An 18,900-nucleotide genomic window follows, 5' to 3' on the forward strand; every position below is an offset into this window, starting at 1 on the left:
TCCTCCAGCTTTATTTTATGGTAACATAGCTGTGTAGCTAGCCACCATGCAGCACATCATTATATACCAGCTAGCCCAACTTCAGTAACTCTACAAATGCCACTGCTGTTTAGTTTTCTGTCTTCATTTATGTCTGAAGTGATAGCAGAGCTGTACGTTTTAATTTTTGCTGTGGCGGTTAAGCTGGCAGATTTTTGGCTTCACGACCCTCCTTCGTGGTTCATGCACATCGAAGCTCAGTTTGCTTTTCGTGGCGTTTCAGCCAACATCATGACCCTCTTCTGGGATCCCCCCACCCAAGGGAAATACACCGCTCTCAAGGTGCTGCTGCTGTGGCGCTACTCCATCTCTGATGCAGAGCGGGCCAAGAAACTCCTCTCTCTCAGGCCTGGGTGATGGTACTGCTCTTTAGCTCATGGAGGGCACACTGTCCTTGCTAGGAACGGATGATGGCAGATTCCTCTTCACACACGTCTCCAACAGTTGTTGGTACGAGCTGGCCTCACCTTTTACTGCTCACTCACACAAGAAGCGGATCACATTCTCGTGGCTACCAGGAGCTTCGGGATCCAGGCGATAGTTCCCGATTCACCAACGGCATCTCCCGCGCTCCCACCATTTCTCCTAGAGGCCTGCAACTCATCAATGGTGGCTGGGATCGCTGCACGGCAGCACTGCGGAAAAGGGCTGTGTTTTTATCATCAGCATGATAGCGCTGTGCCGCCTTTGCAGTTTTAAGGCCCAGGGAAACTAGGCTGCCAGCATTCTGTATCGGCCGCAACCGCAGGTGATTTAGGTATGCAAAGACGACCCTGAGGCCCTGAGTACTGATAAATTGCTGACACATTGCAACCATGAGGTCTGCTATTTGCAGTCAGTTCAACAAACATAATCATTCTGATTTTCTCAAGGTAAATACTAGTAATATTGTTTGCTTTGCACCAGGCTGTCAGAGATGCAAAAATTGCATTCAGGTAGTTTTCTGCTTTTTATTTTGGTTTTTTTGGTTTTTTAAATTAAGGACAGTAGGAAGAGGAGGTCTATAAATGAAATGTTTTTGAGTTGATTTTGTTCTACATCTATCTACAAGTTGTTATAGTTGTCCTTTTGTATCCATTTGATTAAAAATTACAGTTGATTAGCTATTAAAATGCCATCTTTTCATATGTTGTTTTATTATGTCAGCAGAATGGCAAGTGAGTTTGACCAGTGCAGTGCGGGACGGATGACTACTGGAATCTCCAGCGATAATGATGTTTGTCAAATTGCATAATAATCAATGGAAAAAAGGTGCAGGAGAAAGACGGGTTGTCGCTGTTACAGCAAAACCTTATTATTACCCACAGAAGCTTCTTGTACTACATTAACACAGCATCAAAAAAGGATTAATTCTTCCACTTTCAATAAGGATCAATTTGATCTCTGATTAATAGTGAAGTGCATAAATCTGGGATTATTTAAAGAGACTGGAGCAGAGAGATTAAAAGCATTTTAGCCAGCAATAGTACTTGAAGGCTTAAGCATCTACATACACACACTCACGCGCACATAAACGTATACACACAAAGATGCAAGAACACTCAAGCCAAGAAGCAGGTATACACAGACATGTGAAGTCTGTACACGTTTGTAGAAAAAAACGTGTTTACTCTAATTTCCCATCTGAAATTTTGAACCCTTTCCTTACCCAAACGTATGAAGCTAAATCTAAGCTGAAATCAGAGCCCTAATTCTAAACTAACCCAACAAAGAAGTGACCAGATCAGTTTCATTTGACCTCATTTTACAAGCTTCTCCCAGTCCAAAAGGCTTTACAACTCATGACTGAAAGAGCACACACATGGACACATATAAATACATACACACAGTCAATCCCCTACTACACTCTAGATTAATACACTCACACAAATGCTGGAGCCACCCAGAGGACCTCGTGTGCCAGCCTTCTGGGCTGGGAGACTGTCGACTCTCATCGACATCGCTGGCCATAAAACACAACAATAGACAAGAAATCCCCCAGCTCTGCATGCCTCACTGCCACAGCTAGCTGGACACATTTAAATAACCTACATAGGTCTTGTTATTTACTATTTCAGTCAGCAGATGCATTTACATGTACTCTTTTTTTTTTTTTTTTTGGATAGAGGATTTTATCTTCTCTACCTGAACACTCAGAGGACTTTATGCAACTTTCTTCATTCACAACCATGCATACAAACCCTTTTTTCTATGCTTTTTTGACCTTGGTGCTCTTCTATCTAGCATTCACACACATTCATAGTCTGATGGATTCATCAGACAGAAATTTGGGGTTAGTATTTTGCCCAAGGATATTTGGTATGCAGGCTGGAAGAGCCAGGGATTAAACTAGCAACTTTCCAATGAGCAGATGACCTGCTCTACCTCCTGAGCTACAGCTACTCCACTTTGCAAAAGGCATGATTACTTTCTTTGTCCCCTATATATCAAGACCTTAGTGGAAAAATCTGTGAATTTGTTTTTTGATACCACAGAGTTAAAGTTTAGTCTCATCACTGATGACTTCACAGGATTAAGAAAGTGTTTCATTTTTGCATGAATGACTGGAAGGTTGGAAGGGGTTGTTTTACCTATTTCTCTTCCTCCATTGATCAGAAGCACTGATTAACAGTTGTGAGAGATTTGTTTTTAATGTTGTGTTCTAAATCACTGAAAGTTCAAAACTATTGTATGCATAATTACAAAAACTGACTAATACAAATGTATAAATCTTTGCTATTGAGTCAGATTTTTTTTTTAAAAATCTGAGTTACTGTTAAAACCAACTTGATATGAACTCATAACTGACAATTAAAGTCCAGTGGTGCCTTGTTTATCGCGGGAGTTACGTTCCAAAAATAACCTGCGATAGGTAATATCTGCGAAGAAGCCAAATTTATTTTTTACAATTATTATAGATGTTTTAAGGCTGTAAAACCCCTCACTACACACTTTATACACTTTTCTCAAACAGGCATGAACATTTTCACACTTTTCTCTCTTGTTTAAACACTCTCAAAGTTCAAACCTTCGTAGAAAAATAAGTCCAGTATTATAGAATGAAACCAAAGGCACGACAGTGCAAACCGTTTCGTCAACATTTTTGTGTTTGTTGGGGAGAAAACTTACAAACATACAGTACAGCAGAGGAAATAAACGGCTTCTTCGCCCACTTTAAAACACCACAACACCAGCACTCATCTACTTCAGCTCTGCTCCCATCCTTACCTGGTTCCTGCACTGCTCCAGTCACTGTAACATAACATGATGTCAGACGTGTGTTCCTAGCAGTGAACCCCAGGAAGGCTGCCGGTCCAGACGGAGTACCTGGCAAGGTGCTACGAGCATGTACCCACCAGCTTACCCTCATCTTCACCAGACTCTTCAACCTCTCACTGGATCAGGCAGCCATCCAATTCTGTCTAAAATCAGCCACAATCATCCCAGTGCCGATGAAGTCTCCCATCACTAGCCTGAACGATTTTCGCCCTGTGGCTCTCACACCCAGGGCACACACAATCATGAAATGCTTCGAGAGATTAGTCCTTCAGCACATCAAGGACTACCTCTTCCCAGACTTCGACCCCTACCAGTTTGCATACCGCGTGAACAGATCCACAGAAAACGCTATCGCCATAGCCCCCCACTCTGTGCTGAGCCACCTAGAACAGCGGCAAAGCTACGTCCAAATGCTCTTTGTGGACTACAGCTCAGCTTTCATTACAATCATCCTGGACATCCTCATCACCAAACTGGTCACTCTTGGCCTCCCCCCCCCTCACATGTGCCTGGATAAAGGACGTCCTTACAAACCGGCCCCAGACTGTAAGACTTGTGCTCGGTGTGCACCGGCTCCCCAAAGGGCTGTGTGCTGAGCCCCCTCCTGTATTCTCTCTACCCACAACTGCAGTTCGACCCACAACAACAATCTCATCATCAAAGCTGCTGATGACACTACGGTAGTCAAACTCATCTCAAAAGGGGGACGAGGCAGCCTACAGAGAGGAAGTCCTGAAGTTGGCAGCATGGTGTTCAGAGTTGATATATTTTTTTAGTCTAAATACTGTTCATATGTATATGGTGCTGCAGAACTGTTCGCACCCCACCCCCCACCCACCCACACACCCACCCACACACACACACGTTTGCACTGCATAGGAGATGCTCTGTATCTCACTGTACATGTATAGTGACAATAAAGGCATTCTACTCTATTCTATTCTATTCTACTCTATATCATGAACGTGACACTGACTTTTTGATCAAGAAAATCAAATCAGTTCATCCTTGAGTTTACCTGAATGTTTGTTTAAAGATAAAACTGTCCTTATCAAGGATACCTACCATCTGTTACAGGTCTCATCTGTACCCCTCAGAACCCAAACCCAGACCCACAGACATGTTTCAGTTTTTGTTTTCTGTCTTTTTACATTTACTAGCTTGCATACATGTTCTCATTCATTTTCAATTGACCTCCTAAATGTGATGTTAATTGAACCAAACACTGGCGAGGTTCAACATGCCACCCACGCCGATTACCAGTCATGACTCACCTGTCAGTGGAGCCAGAATCCAGGAAAAGGTCACCAACATGTAGCCACACATCTGAAAGCATTTTGATTTGCTCTCCTGATATTTAGACTGTAGTATTGATATTGATAGTTCTAGTTGTTCCCAGAACGTCACGTTCACAATAAATCCTCTGAAAAGAGAGCCGCAGAAACAACATAAAAGTATATTGCATAAATGTTGACCTGTGCATGATTTTGGACATAATGGTAAATGGCCTGTATTTGTATAGCGCTTTACTAGTCCCTAAGGACCCCAAAGCACTTTACACAACCAGTCATCCACCCATTCACACACACATTCACACACTGGTAATGGCAAGCTACGTTGTAGCCACAGCCACCCTGGGGCGCACTGACAGAGGCGAGGCAGCCAGACACTGGCGCCACCAGGCCCTCTAACCACCACCAGTAGGCAACGGGTGAAGTGTCTTGCCCAAGGACACAATGACCGAGACTGTCCAAGCCGGGGCTCGAACCGGCAACCTTCCAATTACAAGGCGAACTCCCAACTCTTAAGAGTTGGGAGTTCAATATTTTGACCTGATTGCAATGCCAATGACACCACTTCTGAGACTTATTAGCATAAAAGCATAGTCTAAGCAGTTAACACTTAAAATTTTAGAATTCAAGAATATTAGACTTCTCAGTAATATGGACATGCAGTAAGCCCCAATTACTGATAATATTGCTACAGAACATGGTCCAGGAAACTCCTTAAAACCCAACTGAGAATTGGGAAATTGGGGAAAACAAACATTAGATCCAACAGGTGGTCTCACCTCTGTATCGTTATTTTGTGTAGCACGATGGGAAGCAGGGTGCTGTGTGCGTCAGCGTCTTTACAAATACCATTTTGTTGAATTAATCACATCAGATAGTCCTCTCACGTTCATCCCAATTTAGGAACACAAAACAATAAATTAGTGAATAGTTTATGTGGCTGTGTGGGAGTGCAACAGGAACTGTGTACCTTTAACCAGGCAACAAACCCCTCAAACTCTACTCCACAATCAATCCCAGGCCGAACAGAGAGCAGGCTACCCCAGCCCACCCTGTTACTGCACAAAGTATATTCTAACACGACTCCCCACTGGGCTTGGATGTGGAACCTGGCATTATTAACGGTGTGGATGTTTAATGAGGAAGGATGGTGGGTAGTTAGAATGTTGTTTTCCTTCATGTTTTCCTCAACAGTGTGCAACTTACTTTGGAAATATAGGTTGTAAATAATATGGCTGGAACCACACTAAGTGCAGCCTGCCTTTATTTGATGTCATCAGACAGGAATACAATGTGTGTTTTTCCATGTTTGCAAGCCATCACTAAAAACTGCATACACCAAATGTCACAGCTGTTTTGGACTGATTGGAAAGAGCAGTTTTAATAAAGCAACAAACCTTGTATGAGAAACATAATCACATCACTTTACATTATTACATACTCAAACACAAGCGATGAAAGGAACACATATCAGTTTCATTATGCAGTGTCAAAAAGCACTTTTCGGTCCAAAGAGTTCTAGGGACTCCCCTAGGTTATCTGATCACTGTTGAATTTTCCAAGTAATATATATCTGCTGTATGCATTTGCATCACAAATAGGAATGCTAAAGTCATGTATTAGCCAACTGCTGGTTGGCACAACAACATCTACAACCACAACAAATAGATGGATGTCTTGATAGCAGCTATCTGTTGACAATACAGAAAACGTAGTTGCAAAGGCAGGGTTTCAACCATGAAAGCTGTTAGCCAGGCAACTGGAACCTGCTCAAATGGAAAGAACGGAGTTGCAGTTTTAAGTTGTAGCGCTATGCACTTGCTGAAATGCTATGATGCTACACCTGGCACAGATGGAACAGTGAAGCTGTATCGAAACAGCTCTTTCCAGATCAAACTGAGAAATAACTCAAAGATTTCTCTTTGCCTCAACATTGCGCTGTAATTCTTTCATCGCAGTAGACTTAATAAAGTGGGAACTTCACTATCCTTCCTGTCGTGTTCAGGTCAAATCTGACCAATTTATAAATTAAAAAACTTATAAATATTGTGTTTTACGTCCCATTGCCTCGAGGCCAAATGACATCCTCCACACTATGCATTTGAACATATAAAAGTGATGAGCACCTCTATCGTTGATTTTTGAGTGTTTTAATCAACTTTGTTACATCTGTATGGGCTCAAAATGTGGTCATAAATATTTTGTACTTGTAAATCAGGATTTGTATGTGTAAAAAAGATTTGTGTGTGTGTAAAAAAGATTTGTGTGTGTGTAAAAAAGATTTGTGTGTGTGTAAAAAAGATTTGTATGTGTAAAACGAATTTGTGTGTGCGTAAAAAAAGATTTGTGTGTGGACTTAGCCAAAAAAAACCCCTGCAAGTTACAAGTACGAATTTTGACCCTATTTTTCTTCCTTTCATCTGATTGGTCAATGTCATGTCAATCACAAATGTAACAATCCAATCAGAGAACAGACCGCGGGGGGGTGGGCAGTGTTTTGGAAATGACAGTCTTCATTACAAAGCTTTCTTCCTTATGAATTAGCATACATGTTTTTGTTGAGCATTTGATGAACTAGCAAAGAAATACAGAAACTCTTGTAGAGGACATAAAGTCCGAGACAGAAACGACAAGGAACAGGTGCATCTAGTACAGGTAGAGCTGCTGCAAAAACCCACAGAGCCCAGCAGCCAGCACAACAAATTCTGGATCCTTTGCTTTTAGTTAGCATTAGCAGCACATCCTGCGTCCGATGTGAAAGGACTTTTATGCTGCGCACTGTGACTCACAGCAATGGTCCCGGGTCAGCCCTGACTTTGTGTTAAACTAATCCTAAAGTAATAATGGTATTTCTAACCACTGACATACCACAACTTTATCCTTTCAACAGCTGCTGAAAGTTAGGGGACCTAGCTGCTATCGGATATTTATATAGAGATCCTCCAGCTTCAAACTGTATTACCCTTCAAGGACCTGCAGTTCAAAAAAGTGCCCCTCCGACAGCCAAACCCATCTGTTCTCTGATTGGATTGTTACATTTGTGATTGAAATGACATTGACCAATCAGATGAAAGGAAGAAAAATAGGGTCAAAATTCGTACTTGTAACTTGCAGGGGGGTTTTTTTGGCTAAGTCCACACACAAATCTTTTTTACGCACACACAAATTCTTTTTACACATACAAATCCTGATTTACAAGTACAAAACTGCACTCTAAGAAATGACACACTGATGTTGTTAGCATTATGTAAATGTTTTATGTTAAAACTAATGCCACCAATTGATTTTTAACTTTAAACACAAGTATGTTGTTTTAAATTTAATTAACAACACAATATTTCAATACAACAAAATTCAGTAAATTAAATCCAATGTAAAAAGTTCATTTAAAATGAAGAGCACTTTAATTTAAAGAGGATTGTCCTAATAGGCTCTCCGTACTTCTGAGTTTGCACATGTGCAGTGTGGAAGTTTGATCATCCGCCATTTTCAACTGAGATTTGCATGTGCTTAGTATCCTGGATAGAATCCATCGCCATCTGAGGATTATTTGGTAAGTACAACAATTTAAGGATGACAAATTTGATTAATGTATACTAATTGATAAACATCTGACAATTTCGGGAATACTTTTGCATTTTTTTTTTAAACAAATGATGCCTGGTAAATTTTTTTTAACACTCTAGCTTAGCGGTCCCCAACCCCCGTGCCTCGGACCGGTACTGGTCCGTGAGTCGTTTGGTACCGGACCATGAGAGTTGAGGCTCAGGTGTGAAATGTATGGTTTTCAGGGTTTTTACCGGTTTTCAGCGTTATTTTGTTATCGTTTTTATCATTAACTTGGTTTTCCTGGGTCTTTTCACGTGTGTTATGAATAAATCATCTTTTTTCGGTACCGGTACTAGTTTTATTTTGTTGTATTTATCCGCGACACCTTAAAGGCCGGTCCGTGAAAATATTGTAAGCAATAAACCGGTCCGTGGTGCAGAAAAGGTTGGGGACCACTGCTCTAGCTTGTATACCTCTCTCACGTGTTAGAAGTATGAAGACATTTAACAAATATTGCTGAACCCGCTTCGGTGTAATTTTCCAAAATCTTTTGCGATTCCTGTTAAGGTGAGACTTGCCTACTAAGACTGATAGTTTTAAAATTACTCCCAACATCTACCGCACCTGCTGCCTGACATCAGTAATGACCGCCGGGAGCGCCAGCGATCCTGTAGTTTGAAGAATGAAATGTATGTATAGTGTGTTTTAGAAACATGGATCAATTAAGTTGCTACATTGTTTGAAAGAATTCGACTCCATGTTGATTTCTGGTTTAGTGTCAAACTCGGGGATTTGAGCGATTAACACTTTGATTTGTAAAGTATAAGACATGCGTTCATCTGTTGTCATTGAAGTGCAGAATAATGTGTAATACTGTTATATATAATGCATTTAACTCCTTGTATCAGTTTCCATTGCTCATCAAAGTAACAATTTGTGTGTTCCCTTTTCATTTTAGGTTGGTTAGCTAGTTCTGTCTCTCAATAGATGCAACAAAAGTGGCTCAGATGTGGTTGTAAGTATTTGAGGTATCAATGGAACATGTACAAAATAGATAAACAAATCTATGCTCTTTAAAAAAAAAATCAGTTATTGATGATGACTAACAAACTTCATTTTTTTCATTTTTTTCCTAGGTTTTAAATATGGAAGTGCAGACAGTGTGCTGAAAGTGTTTTGACAAGGTACCAATTACTAAAGCATTACAGATTAAAGCATGGCCATTATGGTCAAAGACACTCATATCCATGCACATACTATGAATGCCCTTGTTCATTTAAAACATGGAATGCTCTCAAAACACATTTGAGTCAATGTCATATTGATTCTTCAAGTAGATCAGGAGAAACAGTTATCTTTACATGCTCCTTGTGTCCTGGAAGCAAACTGATATCAGTTAAAGAGTATTTCTCCCATATAAACAACCATCTTAAGTGTTTTGAGACAGTCACTTGTATCTTTCAAAACTGTTCATTTCAAAATAATATATATGGTACTTTCAAATCGCATAAGAATAGAAAACATGGAAATTGCACAGAAAAAGACTTTAAACCTGAAGTTTTGAAAGGGTTTGTAAATGAAGATCAGCTATCTGAGGAACACTTAACAGATGATAGAGAAAATCACTCTAACTCCAGTGGTCCTAGTTTTGTTGAAGCTGAAAATGAGAACTTGCAGGAAACCATAATTAGGAAATTTGCTGCTGTCTTGCTCAAATCAGAGATTTTTTCACATGTACCCAGCTCTGCCATTGATGAATTGTTGGAAGAATTACACTTCATTTTTACTTCCGCTGTAGTGCCCATTTCAAACACAACCGCTGTTGAGGTATTCAGGAGGCACGAAGTTCAGGCTGACTTTCAAATAATTAATGAAGTTAACCTTGCCATTAATGCAAATAATCCTGTGGTGAAAGCTATAGCGAAGGGTGGTCCGCTTTCCACCTCATTTAAACGTAAACAATATTATAAAGAATATTTTGAAGTTGTGGAACCTGTTGAGTATAAACTTGAAGCATATTCCAATAAGACTTTTCAGTATGTTCCCCTGCTGAAGTCTTTACATCAGTTACTTTGCCGTAAAGATATAATTGATAAGCTTGTTGACAACTACACAACCTGCCTTGAAAGTAATAACCAATACACTTGTTTTCAAGATGGTGAATATTACAAAATAAATCCTTTTTTTTCTAGTGAAGTTTTGCAGATCTCTCTGTGTTTATATGTAGATGATTTTGAAGTTTGCAATCCATTGGGAACATTACGCAAGAAACAAGCTTTGTGCTGTATGCTGGACTTTTGGTAACTTGCCCCCTGGTAGCAGCTCAGCCCTTTCATCAATCTATTTAGCACTGCTGTGCAAAGTGGATTTTGTCAAAGAACACGGCTATCAAAAACTTTTTGAGCCACTGTTGCATGATCTAGTAACTTTAGAGCAGGAAGGTGTTTTTATTCCACAGCTTGGGTCATTCATTAAAGGGACAGTTCAGTGCGTTATAGCTGATAATCTTGGGGCTCATGGCCTAGCTGGATTTATTGAGAGTTTCTCAGGAAAATACTTTTGCCGCTTTTGTACAGCTCAGCTTTCAGACATCCAGAAGCTCGAAGTGAAATCAGGAGTCTTTGACCGCGGGACCAAGGAGGTTCATCAGTTGCACATTAAAACCTGTGAGGAAAAAGGGGTAAGCTGCTTTGGTGTAAGGACAGGATGTGTTTTAACTAAGAGCTTATCTCACTTTAATGTGATAAGTGGATACCCACCTGACATTGTCCACGATCTATTCGAAGGCATAGTTCCTGTTGAACTGGCAAAGTGCATTGCAGTGCTAATATCTAAAAAGTTATTTACTCTTCAACATCTGAATAATCTCATACTGTCTTTTCCCTACAAATGTGGGGATAAAACTAACCGTCCTCATGTGTTACCCAAAAACCTGCAGCAGAAGCACACAATTGGTGGGAATGCACATGAAAATTGGTGCCTTCTTCGATTACTTCCACTAATTGTTGGAAAACTTGTTCTTATTGATGAACCTGCATGGCAGGTGATATTGTATTTGAAAGATATTGGAGATTTGGTTGTGGCAAATGTTCATACTTTAGAATCTATTGCATATCTGGAGTGCACAATCTCAGATCATCGTAAATGCTACCAAGCACTCTTTCCTGATCAAAAGTTGTTGCCAAAACATCATTTTCTGGAGCACTATCCTGAAATGATTAAATGTTTTGGTCCTCTTGTATCATTATGGACTATGCGGTTCGAGGCCAAACATAGCTTTTTTAAGCAGGTTGTTAGGCACATACATAATTTCAGAAATGTAACATTTACACTGGCAAACAAGCATCAGCTAATGGTTGCTTATAATTTGCTTCGCCCTGACAATGAGAAGTCTTCATTGGAAGTTTTGCAAACCTCAAGAGTCTCAATTGATATCCTTCATGATGATGTTGTGAACTCGCTTGTACAGAAGCACCCAGAAATCTCTGAAATAAACCTGGCCCAAAGTGTCACTGTCAATGGTATCAGATATAAAAAGGGCATGATAGTTGTACATGGATCCTGTGGTGGTCTTCCAGGATTTTCAGAAATAATGCAGTTGTGCATTATTAAAGACGAGTTGACTTTTATTGTTAAAGAACTCAACTTCTATTATAGAGAACATTATCGAGCCTTTGAGTTGCATCCAACAAGAGAGTTCGCAGCAGTTGATCAGAAGGAACTTGCTGACCACTATCCATTGGCTGAATACAAAGTTGGATCACTACGAATGGTAACCTTAAAAAGATTTGTACATGTTGCTGGTAAGTTTAATTTTTTCTTAGTAGTGACTTCAGATCTTTGACACATTTAGAGTAACACAAGGCCTAGTTTATACTTCTCTACCAGGAGACCAATACATACACTCAGGCAGACTGATGGAGCTTTGAACCTTTCAAACTTCTCCGCTGCTTTGTGACTGTTTCAAAGCAATTTGCCAGGACAGCAAGGTGGTGCATTGCTTCTTGAGACTGGCACAACTCATGTGACTCGCTATCTTTTAATCCTTCCGGGACCAATTGTTTAAAGCTTGTATCATCAGACTTCATCAGCTAGATGTTCTTCAATGTGCTCCATGGTAGAACTCTGCTATTTACTCTCTCTTTACCTCTTAAATCACTGTTTTTGTGAGAAAACCGGAAGAGTGACTTTCCTGAATTGAAGTAGTTTGCTGACCAATCACAGGCTTGCACTGTCCATGGCGTTTGACATTTATCTAAAAACTTGGGCATGTCTCTGTCCGTCCTTGCGAGTCTGCTACAGGGTGCTTGCCTTGCGCAAAATGACACGGCACATCTCCTTGCCCACACTGACGAAGAAGTATAAACTAGGCTTAAAAATTAAATTTTAGATTGGTTTTCATTAAGAAACATTAACATATAATAAAGTTGCAAAAAAATTCCACCAAAATGAAAAGAAAAGTTGTTTGTTTTTTTTGTTTTGTTTTCCAGAATGAAAACAAGATGGCTGCAACTTTAAGAATCATTCTTGGAGAGGACAACGCATCGAAATTATCTCTTCCCAATGGGATACCCAGTTCACTAGAGTACCTCAAGGAAGAAATTAGAAGGCAGTTTGGTTTGACTGGAAACTTCAGGCTTCAGTACAGAGACATTGAATTTGACAATGAGTTTGAACTTGACACTGCCTTCAGAAATCAAAGACAAGTCCACAGTTAAAGTTGTTTACTTGCCAGTTGAGTCGGATGAAGTCTCTCTCAATGCCACACCCCGGGAAAGAGATGACTGTTCCACCCCATGTTCACTAGCTGATACAGACATTCTTTCTTCTGCTGAATCTACCTCCTCAGATTCTTCACTGAGATCACAACCATGGCCCTTGAAATTCCAAATACCTGAGTTTAGTTATGAGGTGCAGTTTCAGTTAGAACAAGGAAACCAAGCCTTCCTTAACAATGGTACTCTTCTGCATCCAAGTACCAAACTCAAATCTGATATATTGCAAAGTTTGGCATCAGAAATGGCCAAATACAAAATCTATCCTTCCAGCGCAGAATTTGATAATGTAGCGGATGCCCTGATAACAAAATATCCATGCTTAAAGGAGCAAGGTTCAGTCACTGGCTATTATGGATGGAAAATCAGCCTGAAATACAAAATGGCAAACTATCGAACCAGACTAAGGAACATCGGCTGCCAAGAGCTGACCATTAATTCAGTGAAAGAAAAGCGAAGTGTCATGGGTCCAGGTCCCAACCAGGTGAAGAAGCCACGGAAGGCAGAAGTCAACTTCTGTCCGGATTATCCACCAGGTGAAACTAAAGAGAGCCTTGAGGAAGAAAGGAAAGCTCTTCTACTAGAGGTCAAAAAGAAGAATAATGATCAACTAATAAAAAGAAAAATGGAAAAAACCTTTGCCTACCGAACACAGGAAATCATCAAAGACATGCCATTCATTACAGAGGTCAAAAACAGATGGCCTGCCCTGTTTTCAGAGACTGAGGTAATTCTTACCAACTTTGTTATTGCAAGTCATTTTCATAAGAACTTGTATTTGAAGAAGAACAAAGTACTGTAAATTGTTAATTTTAAAAGATACAAAATGTTTGACTGAAAGTTGTAACATTCTTGCATGTGGCCTCTAATAAAATTAATAGAGAATGCTCGCTAGTTGTAATTTTTAATATGTTTCAGGTTGTTGCAGAGTTCACCCACATCACCATGGTCCCTTTGTTGTCGACTTTCATGGCCAAGCTGGACCGCTATGCTGACCACCTTCTTAGAGTGTTCAAAAAGAAGGGGGGGGACAGCTAAACGCAATATCAACTTAATCATGGCAGCCATGGATGGGGTATGTATTTTGGATGATCTGATATCGTCGTGTTGGTGTTGTTCCAAGATCATCGTCGTCAAAGGAGTTTGCAAAGAAAAGCGTCTGGACTTCTTTAAGTTGCTTGAAGACGTTTCACCTCTCATCCGAGAAGCTTCTTCAGTTCTAAGGTCAAATGGCCGAGAGTCCCAGATTTAAACCCAGTGGGAGTATCCCCCCAATGAGGGACAAAGGACCCCCTGGTGATCCTCTAATCACATGCGCCAAGGTGTGAAAGCGGGTGTGGGACCTAATCAGCCAGGGTTTCGGGTGAGCCCATTGTGAAACCTGGCCCCACCTTGTCATGTGAATTCCTGAGGTCAGATGGCCCAGGATGTGAGTGGGCGTTAAGGCGTCTGGGGAGGGAACTCAAAACTGGATTATAGATGGGAGACAGTTGGTGTCGTAAACCACCGCCTCTGTTCAAAGATGGTCGCTCACAGTGGACATAGATGGCCTCTTTCACTCCTCTTTCAAACCATCTGTCCTCTCTGTCCAATATGTGAACATTGGCATCCTCAAAAGAGTGACCTTTATCCTTAAGATGCAGATGGACTGCTGAGTCTTGTCCTGTGGAGGTAGCTCTTCTATGTTGTGCCATGCGCTTGTGAAGTGGCTGTTTGGTCTCTCCAATGTAGAGGTCTAAGATCATCATGAAAATGTTGTTCCAGGTTTAACATTGCAAGTGACTAATCACACTGTTGTGACATTATTCTTTTGCGCACCAAGCCATTCCTGCATTTATGAAATTCCAATGTTGCAAGGACATAGAACAACATTTAGTATGATGATCTGGGAACAACACCAACACGACGATATCAGATCGTGCATGTATCGTGCAAGGTTTTAGTTGACCTTGATTGAGCTCTGAAATTATTTGAATGCTTCTTCAACTTCTGTGTCTGTCATTAATCAGAAATTCTAGAATTGATTAAAGCAAAAATGAAAGCTTTCACGTAATGTCAAAAATGCTTAATGCTTAATCACTTATCTGGATTATGTGTTAATATTTTTGACTTTGTTTTGTAAAGAGGTTGAAAGGAACCAAAATAGGAAACTTCCCTCATATTGAGTTCTTATCTCCACCAGAATCCCAGTGTTGATGTTCGACGGGAGTGCATTCTGAAAGCTGTCTGTGTCTACTTAAATGAAAAGCCAGATGACCTGTTCAAGGAATTCTTGGTAAGTTAAAAAAGGAAAACGATCAGTTATTTTCCTTTTTTTTTTTTTTTAATTTGGGATAGGAAATGGAAGGTGGACTTACTTGTCCATATGTATATGTATGCAGTTAACTTCTATATTTTTCTTTTCTTTTTATTTAAAGGATGTGGATCTTGGTGCAAGCAGAGAAACGGAGCAGCTGACTTTGGGAGTCTGTTGTCAGACATGAAGGAGCAGACTCTGCAGATACACCTGAGGACATTGGTGTCATCATAGAAGGATGCACTGTGCTGCAAGCTCTTAGTGATGTGGCAAAGGGGTGTGCCCTCCTGCTTGGACTAATCTACAGTCTAAATCTGAGCTACCCAAAGCACCCGAAATACACATTTGAATTTCTTCAGAAGGTGCTGATGGAGTTGGATGGGAACAACCTATCCATGAAGGTGCAGGTTCTGAAAAACAAACTGCTTGAGTGAAACAGCCTGCACTGAACTATAGAGGACACTGAACTTTAAGGTTCTCGAACCCTTCTCCTTGCACTTCATAAACTATTCAGTTTGAATTGCTGCAAGAACTTCTGCAAGCCTTTCACTTTTCTGCGTTCTTTGTTCTTGAACCTTTACCAACATCCAACTACACTGAAAAAGACTGCTCCTAACTTTGGACTTCAGTTTAAGTTTTGAAGCAAAGGTTATTTTTCTAAATATGGACAAAAATGACACTAAAGTAATTTCTGCCTGCTGTTTGCAGGGCTGTATTGTGGGATTTTCATTGTAGCCCAGTCAAGTTTAAAATAAGTCATGTTAATGTTAAAAATGTTGGAATCACAACACTTCCCAGTTTTAATCATTTATGTATCTTGTCTTTCTCCACTTATAATGCACTTGAATATATGTAAAGATTGTTTATGAAAAAAGATCTAAAAGCATTTGAATTACTCAAAGTGTTTACACACAAGTTTTACACAGTGTTATTAAAGTTAGGTTAACTGAACAAACTTGTGTTCGATTTATTTAATTTACAAACTTAAATAGAGTAAGTTGCAATTCTGTTAAAGTGATTTAATCCTATAGTTTCAGTAGAGCATGTTTTGGTTGAGTAGATTTATCAGATGTACTTAAAATTTCTTGTTCAAATTAAATGTATCATACATTTTACATTTCACTAACCCAGTTGTGTGGAACCGGTTGACATAACTGGGTGGAGTAAATACAACATTTTATTTCTTACGAGTGTGATTTACAAGTACAAAATATTTATGACCACATTTTGAGCCCATACATCTGTGGTGTTCCCGGTCAAAAGCGACCGCCATAGAAAATGAATGGGAATCCAACCCCCAACCCCACACCCCCTTTGGCCTCTGACCCCCTGAATGCCCCACTGAATGACAAAATGAAAGACCCACTTTACGACCTATTGAACCACCCACTGAATGGCCCACTGAATGACCACTGAACAACCCACTCAACGACCCATTGACCCAGCCACTGAATTTGGTGGTGAAAAATGTTTCTTATGTTAATTTAAGAACTGTTAAAACAGACTGGTCAATGGTGACCGGATTACTAAAGTAAGGTGGGTGGGAGTGCACACAACAGGAGGGCTATTAGTCATTCTATTTAAAGCTAACACATGCTTACATATCTAGCAACATTGTAGCCTTTGGCTCACTGACACACAGCAACTGATCAATTGGCAACCCCCTGGCAACATCTGGTAACTAGAGAAAAAATGTTTATCCTCTAACTAGTTAGTGAGTAGGGCTGGGCGATATGGCCCAAAATTCATATCTCGATATTCTTTAGGTGGATGGCAATATACGATATATATCTCGATATATTTTTTTTAGCCATAAAGTAGTGAGAGTTCTTAGTCAAAGCTGTGTCCCAGATCTCACACAGGCACTTTTATTAACATACAGCGTAGATGTACATGAAAAAAAATTACTCCGAAAAAATTTATCAGCATTTATTAAATAATAATGCTCCATAAATAAAATAAAACAATGTTATTTTATGCATAACAAAAAGCTTACAATTGTGCAGTCAAAATGTAAACTAAAAAGACGCTGAGCATAATAGCAAAGACAGATTTCGCAGCTGCTCTGTTCCTATGTTCTACTGCGTGACTGACAGCCTTGAGTTTGAAATGCGCTTCGTAACCATGTTTCTTAACAAGGTGCCATTTGTGGTCCTTATATACACACAATAATAATCCTCGTAATATTACATTGAAGTACAGTACGTATTACTCCACGAGGCTCCTGACTACAGTAGCCATAATGCTTCAACAATCCATCAAGCGGTGCGGCTTTGTAGCTTGCCAAAGTCGTACTAAAACATTTTTTGCCAGATTTCTGAGCGCCGTGTACCACATAAAATCAGTTTGCGGTCAGTAACCACAACCAGAATTCATACATAAGGCTCACTGTCAATTTTTGAGAAAATGAAAGGATTTTAGTGTCAGCTTATATTCCGAAAAATACGGTATAGGAGTTTTGTAAGGTGGTTTGTTTCGGGGCAGGAAGCTTTGAGACTTCGAGGTCTGGGATACAGCACACAGTTTCACACACTCTTCATTTTGCACTTTATGGCACTGTTGTAAATGGTGAAAATACTAGTAGTGCTCCAACTTTTAGTTGGGACGCTTTTTCGACATTCTCTACAGAATACATTATTCTGCTGCTCGTCTGATACTCCAAATAATAGTAAATAATAATTAGTGCTACCAGCGTTAATCTTGTTAACGCCATAACTGCATTAATGCGGCAAATCTCCATTAACGAGCAAACTGCGCTAGAGTGGATCACTAAAATACTAATCTTCAAATGTTTTCTTTTTACCAATCATCTCCTCTTTGATAGTTGCAGTGTCCATCTTGTTGTTGCCTGTAGGTGAAGCGATGGGGGAGGGGGAGTTGTTTTCAGTGAAGGAGAGAGGCGAGGCAGAGTAACGTTGTGTAGAGACAAAAGTGGACGTAAGAGAGGCAAACTTGCGGCTCCACAAGTATAATAATTATCGATTATATACATACACACTAGGGGTGCAACGATACACAAAATTCACGGTTCGGTTCGATACTTTGGTTTCACGGTTCGATATTTTTTCGATACAAAAAAAATGTTCATGCCTTTTTAATTTGTCATTTATTAAAATTATAAATATATATTTTAACTCAAAAGTACAGTTTTTAAATTTAATGTTGCTGAAACAACAAAATAATAGAATAAAATAAATCTATCTGATCGAGAAATCACTCATCTTTGGAAAAGAGAGTTTATTACAGAGAAATGGCTCTTTCCAAAATAAAAGCTATACTATACGCTTCTTCTGGGCTATATTCCCAGCAGCATATTAAACATATCAGGTCCCCATAAGGAGAATCATGTGCTAACGGCTGTCTAAATGACTCGGGTAAAGTTTGTAGCATGCGTGCTTCTTGTTTTTGTCTGCTTCCACTTGTCTTTGCACTAGGATGATGTCGGCGTAAATGTGCAGTCATATTCGTTGTGTTCCCACTAGTGCTGTCAGCGTTAATTTCGTTAAAATGACTTTAACGCCATAACACCGCAAATCTCCGTTAACGAGTTACCGCGGATCGCCCCGTGCGTGGGGCTGGACGGCGTCAACACGTTAACAAGCTAACTACGCTAATGCACTAGTTCCCACCAATTGAGCATTGCGTGGCACATCCGACATACTGTTTTACTTTTGTCCATGACGCGCTTACC

The 18,900-nt window shown here is 40.0% G+C and overlaps 2 protein-coding genes across 12 annotated transcripts in view; one reads left to right on the forward strand and one right to left on the reverse strand.

The window, feature by feature from the left end:
- tnfrsf21 (tumor necrosis factor receptor superfamily, member 21) overlaps nucleotides 1-18,900 on the reverse strand; it is a 72,371-nt gene that overhangs the window by 18,914 nt on the left and 34,557 nt on the right. The gene's annotated exons all lie outside the window — the stretch shown is intronic.
- On the forward strand, nucleotides 7,972-16,160 carry LOC109194513 (uncharacterized). 10 transcript variants are annotated; one of them, XM_025899051.1, is made up of 9 exons: nucleotides 7,972-8,142; nucleotides 9,097-9,153; nucleotides 9,275-9,322; nucleotides 10,715-10,818; nucleotides 11,796-11,941; nucleotides 12,629-13,640; nucleotides 13,832-13,988; nucleotides 15,096-15,188; nucleotides 15,331-16,160. In XM_025899051.1, exons 6-7 carry the CDS (start codon nucleotides 12,804-12,806, stop codon nucleotides 13,949-13,951), a joined length of 957 nt encoding a protein of 318 aa, XP_025754836.1. In that variant the 5' UTR covers nucleotides 7,972-8,142; nucleotides 9,097-9,153; nucleotides 9,275-9,322; nucleotides 10,715-10,818; nucleotides 11,796-11,941; nucleotides 12,629-12,803; the 3' UTR covers nucleotides 13,952-13,988; nucleotides 15,096-15,188; nucleotides 15,331-16,160. The 10 variants fall into 10 exon arrangements, with proteins under 10 accessions (XP_025754836.1, XP_019201838.1, XP_019201839.1 ...); XM_019346293.2 differs by having other exon boundaries at nucleotides 9,275-10,818; XM_019346294.2 differs by having other exon boundaries at nucleotides 10,715-11,941.

The sequence above is a fragment of the Oreochromis niloticus genome, linkage group LG15, assembly GCF_001858045.2.
Source record: "Oreochromis niloticus isolate F11D_XX linkage group LG15, O_niloticus_UMD_NMBU, whole genome shotgun sequence".
In the NCBI taxonomy this organism is placed as follows: domain Eukaryota; kingdom Metazoa; phylum Chordata; class Actinopteri; order Cichliformes; family Cichlidae; genus Oreochromis; species Oreochromis niloticus.

What these genes read in the sequence shown, in the direction of transcription:
- LOC109194513 (XM_019346291.2), top strand. Translation starts at nt 10,366, where the DNA reads ATGATTTTGAAGTTTGCAATCCATTGGGAACATTACGCAAGAAACAAG.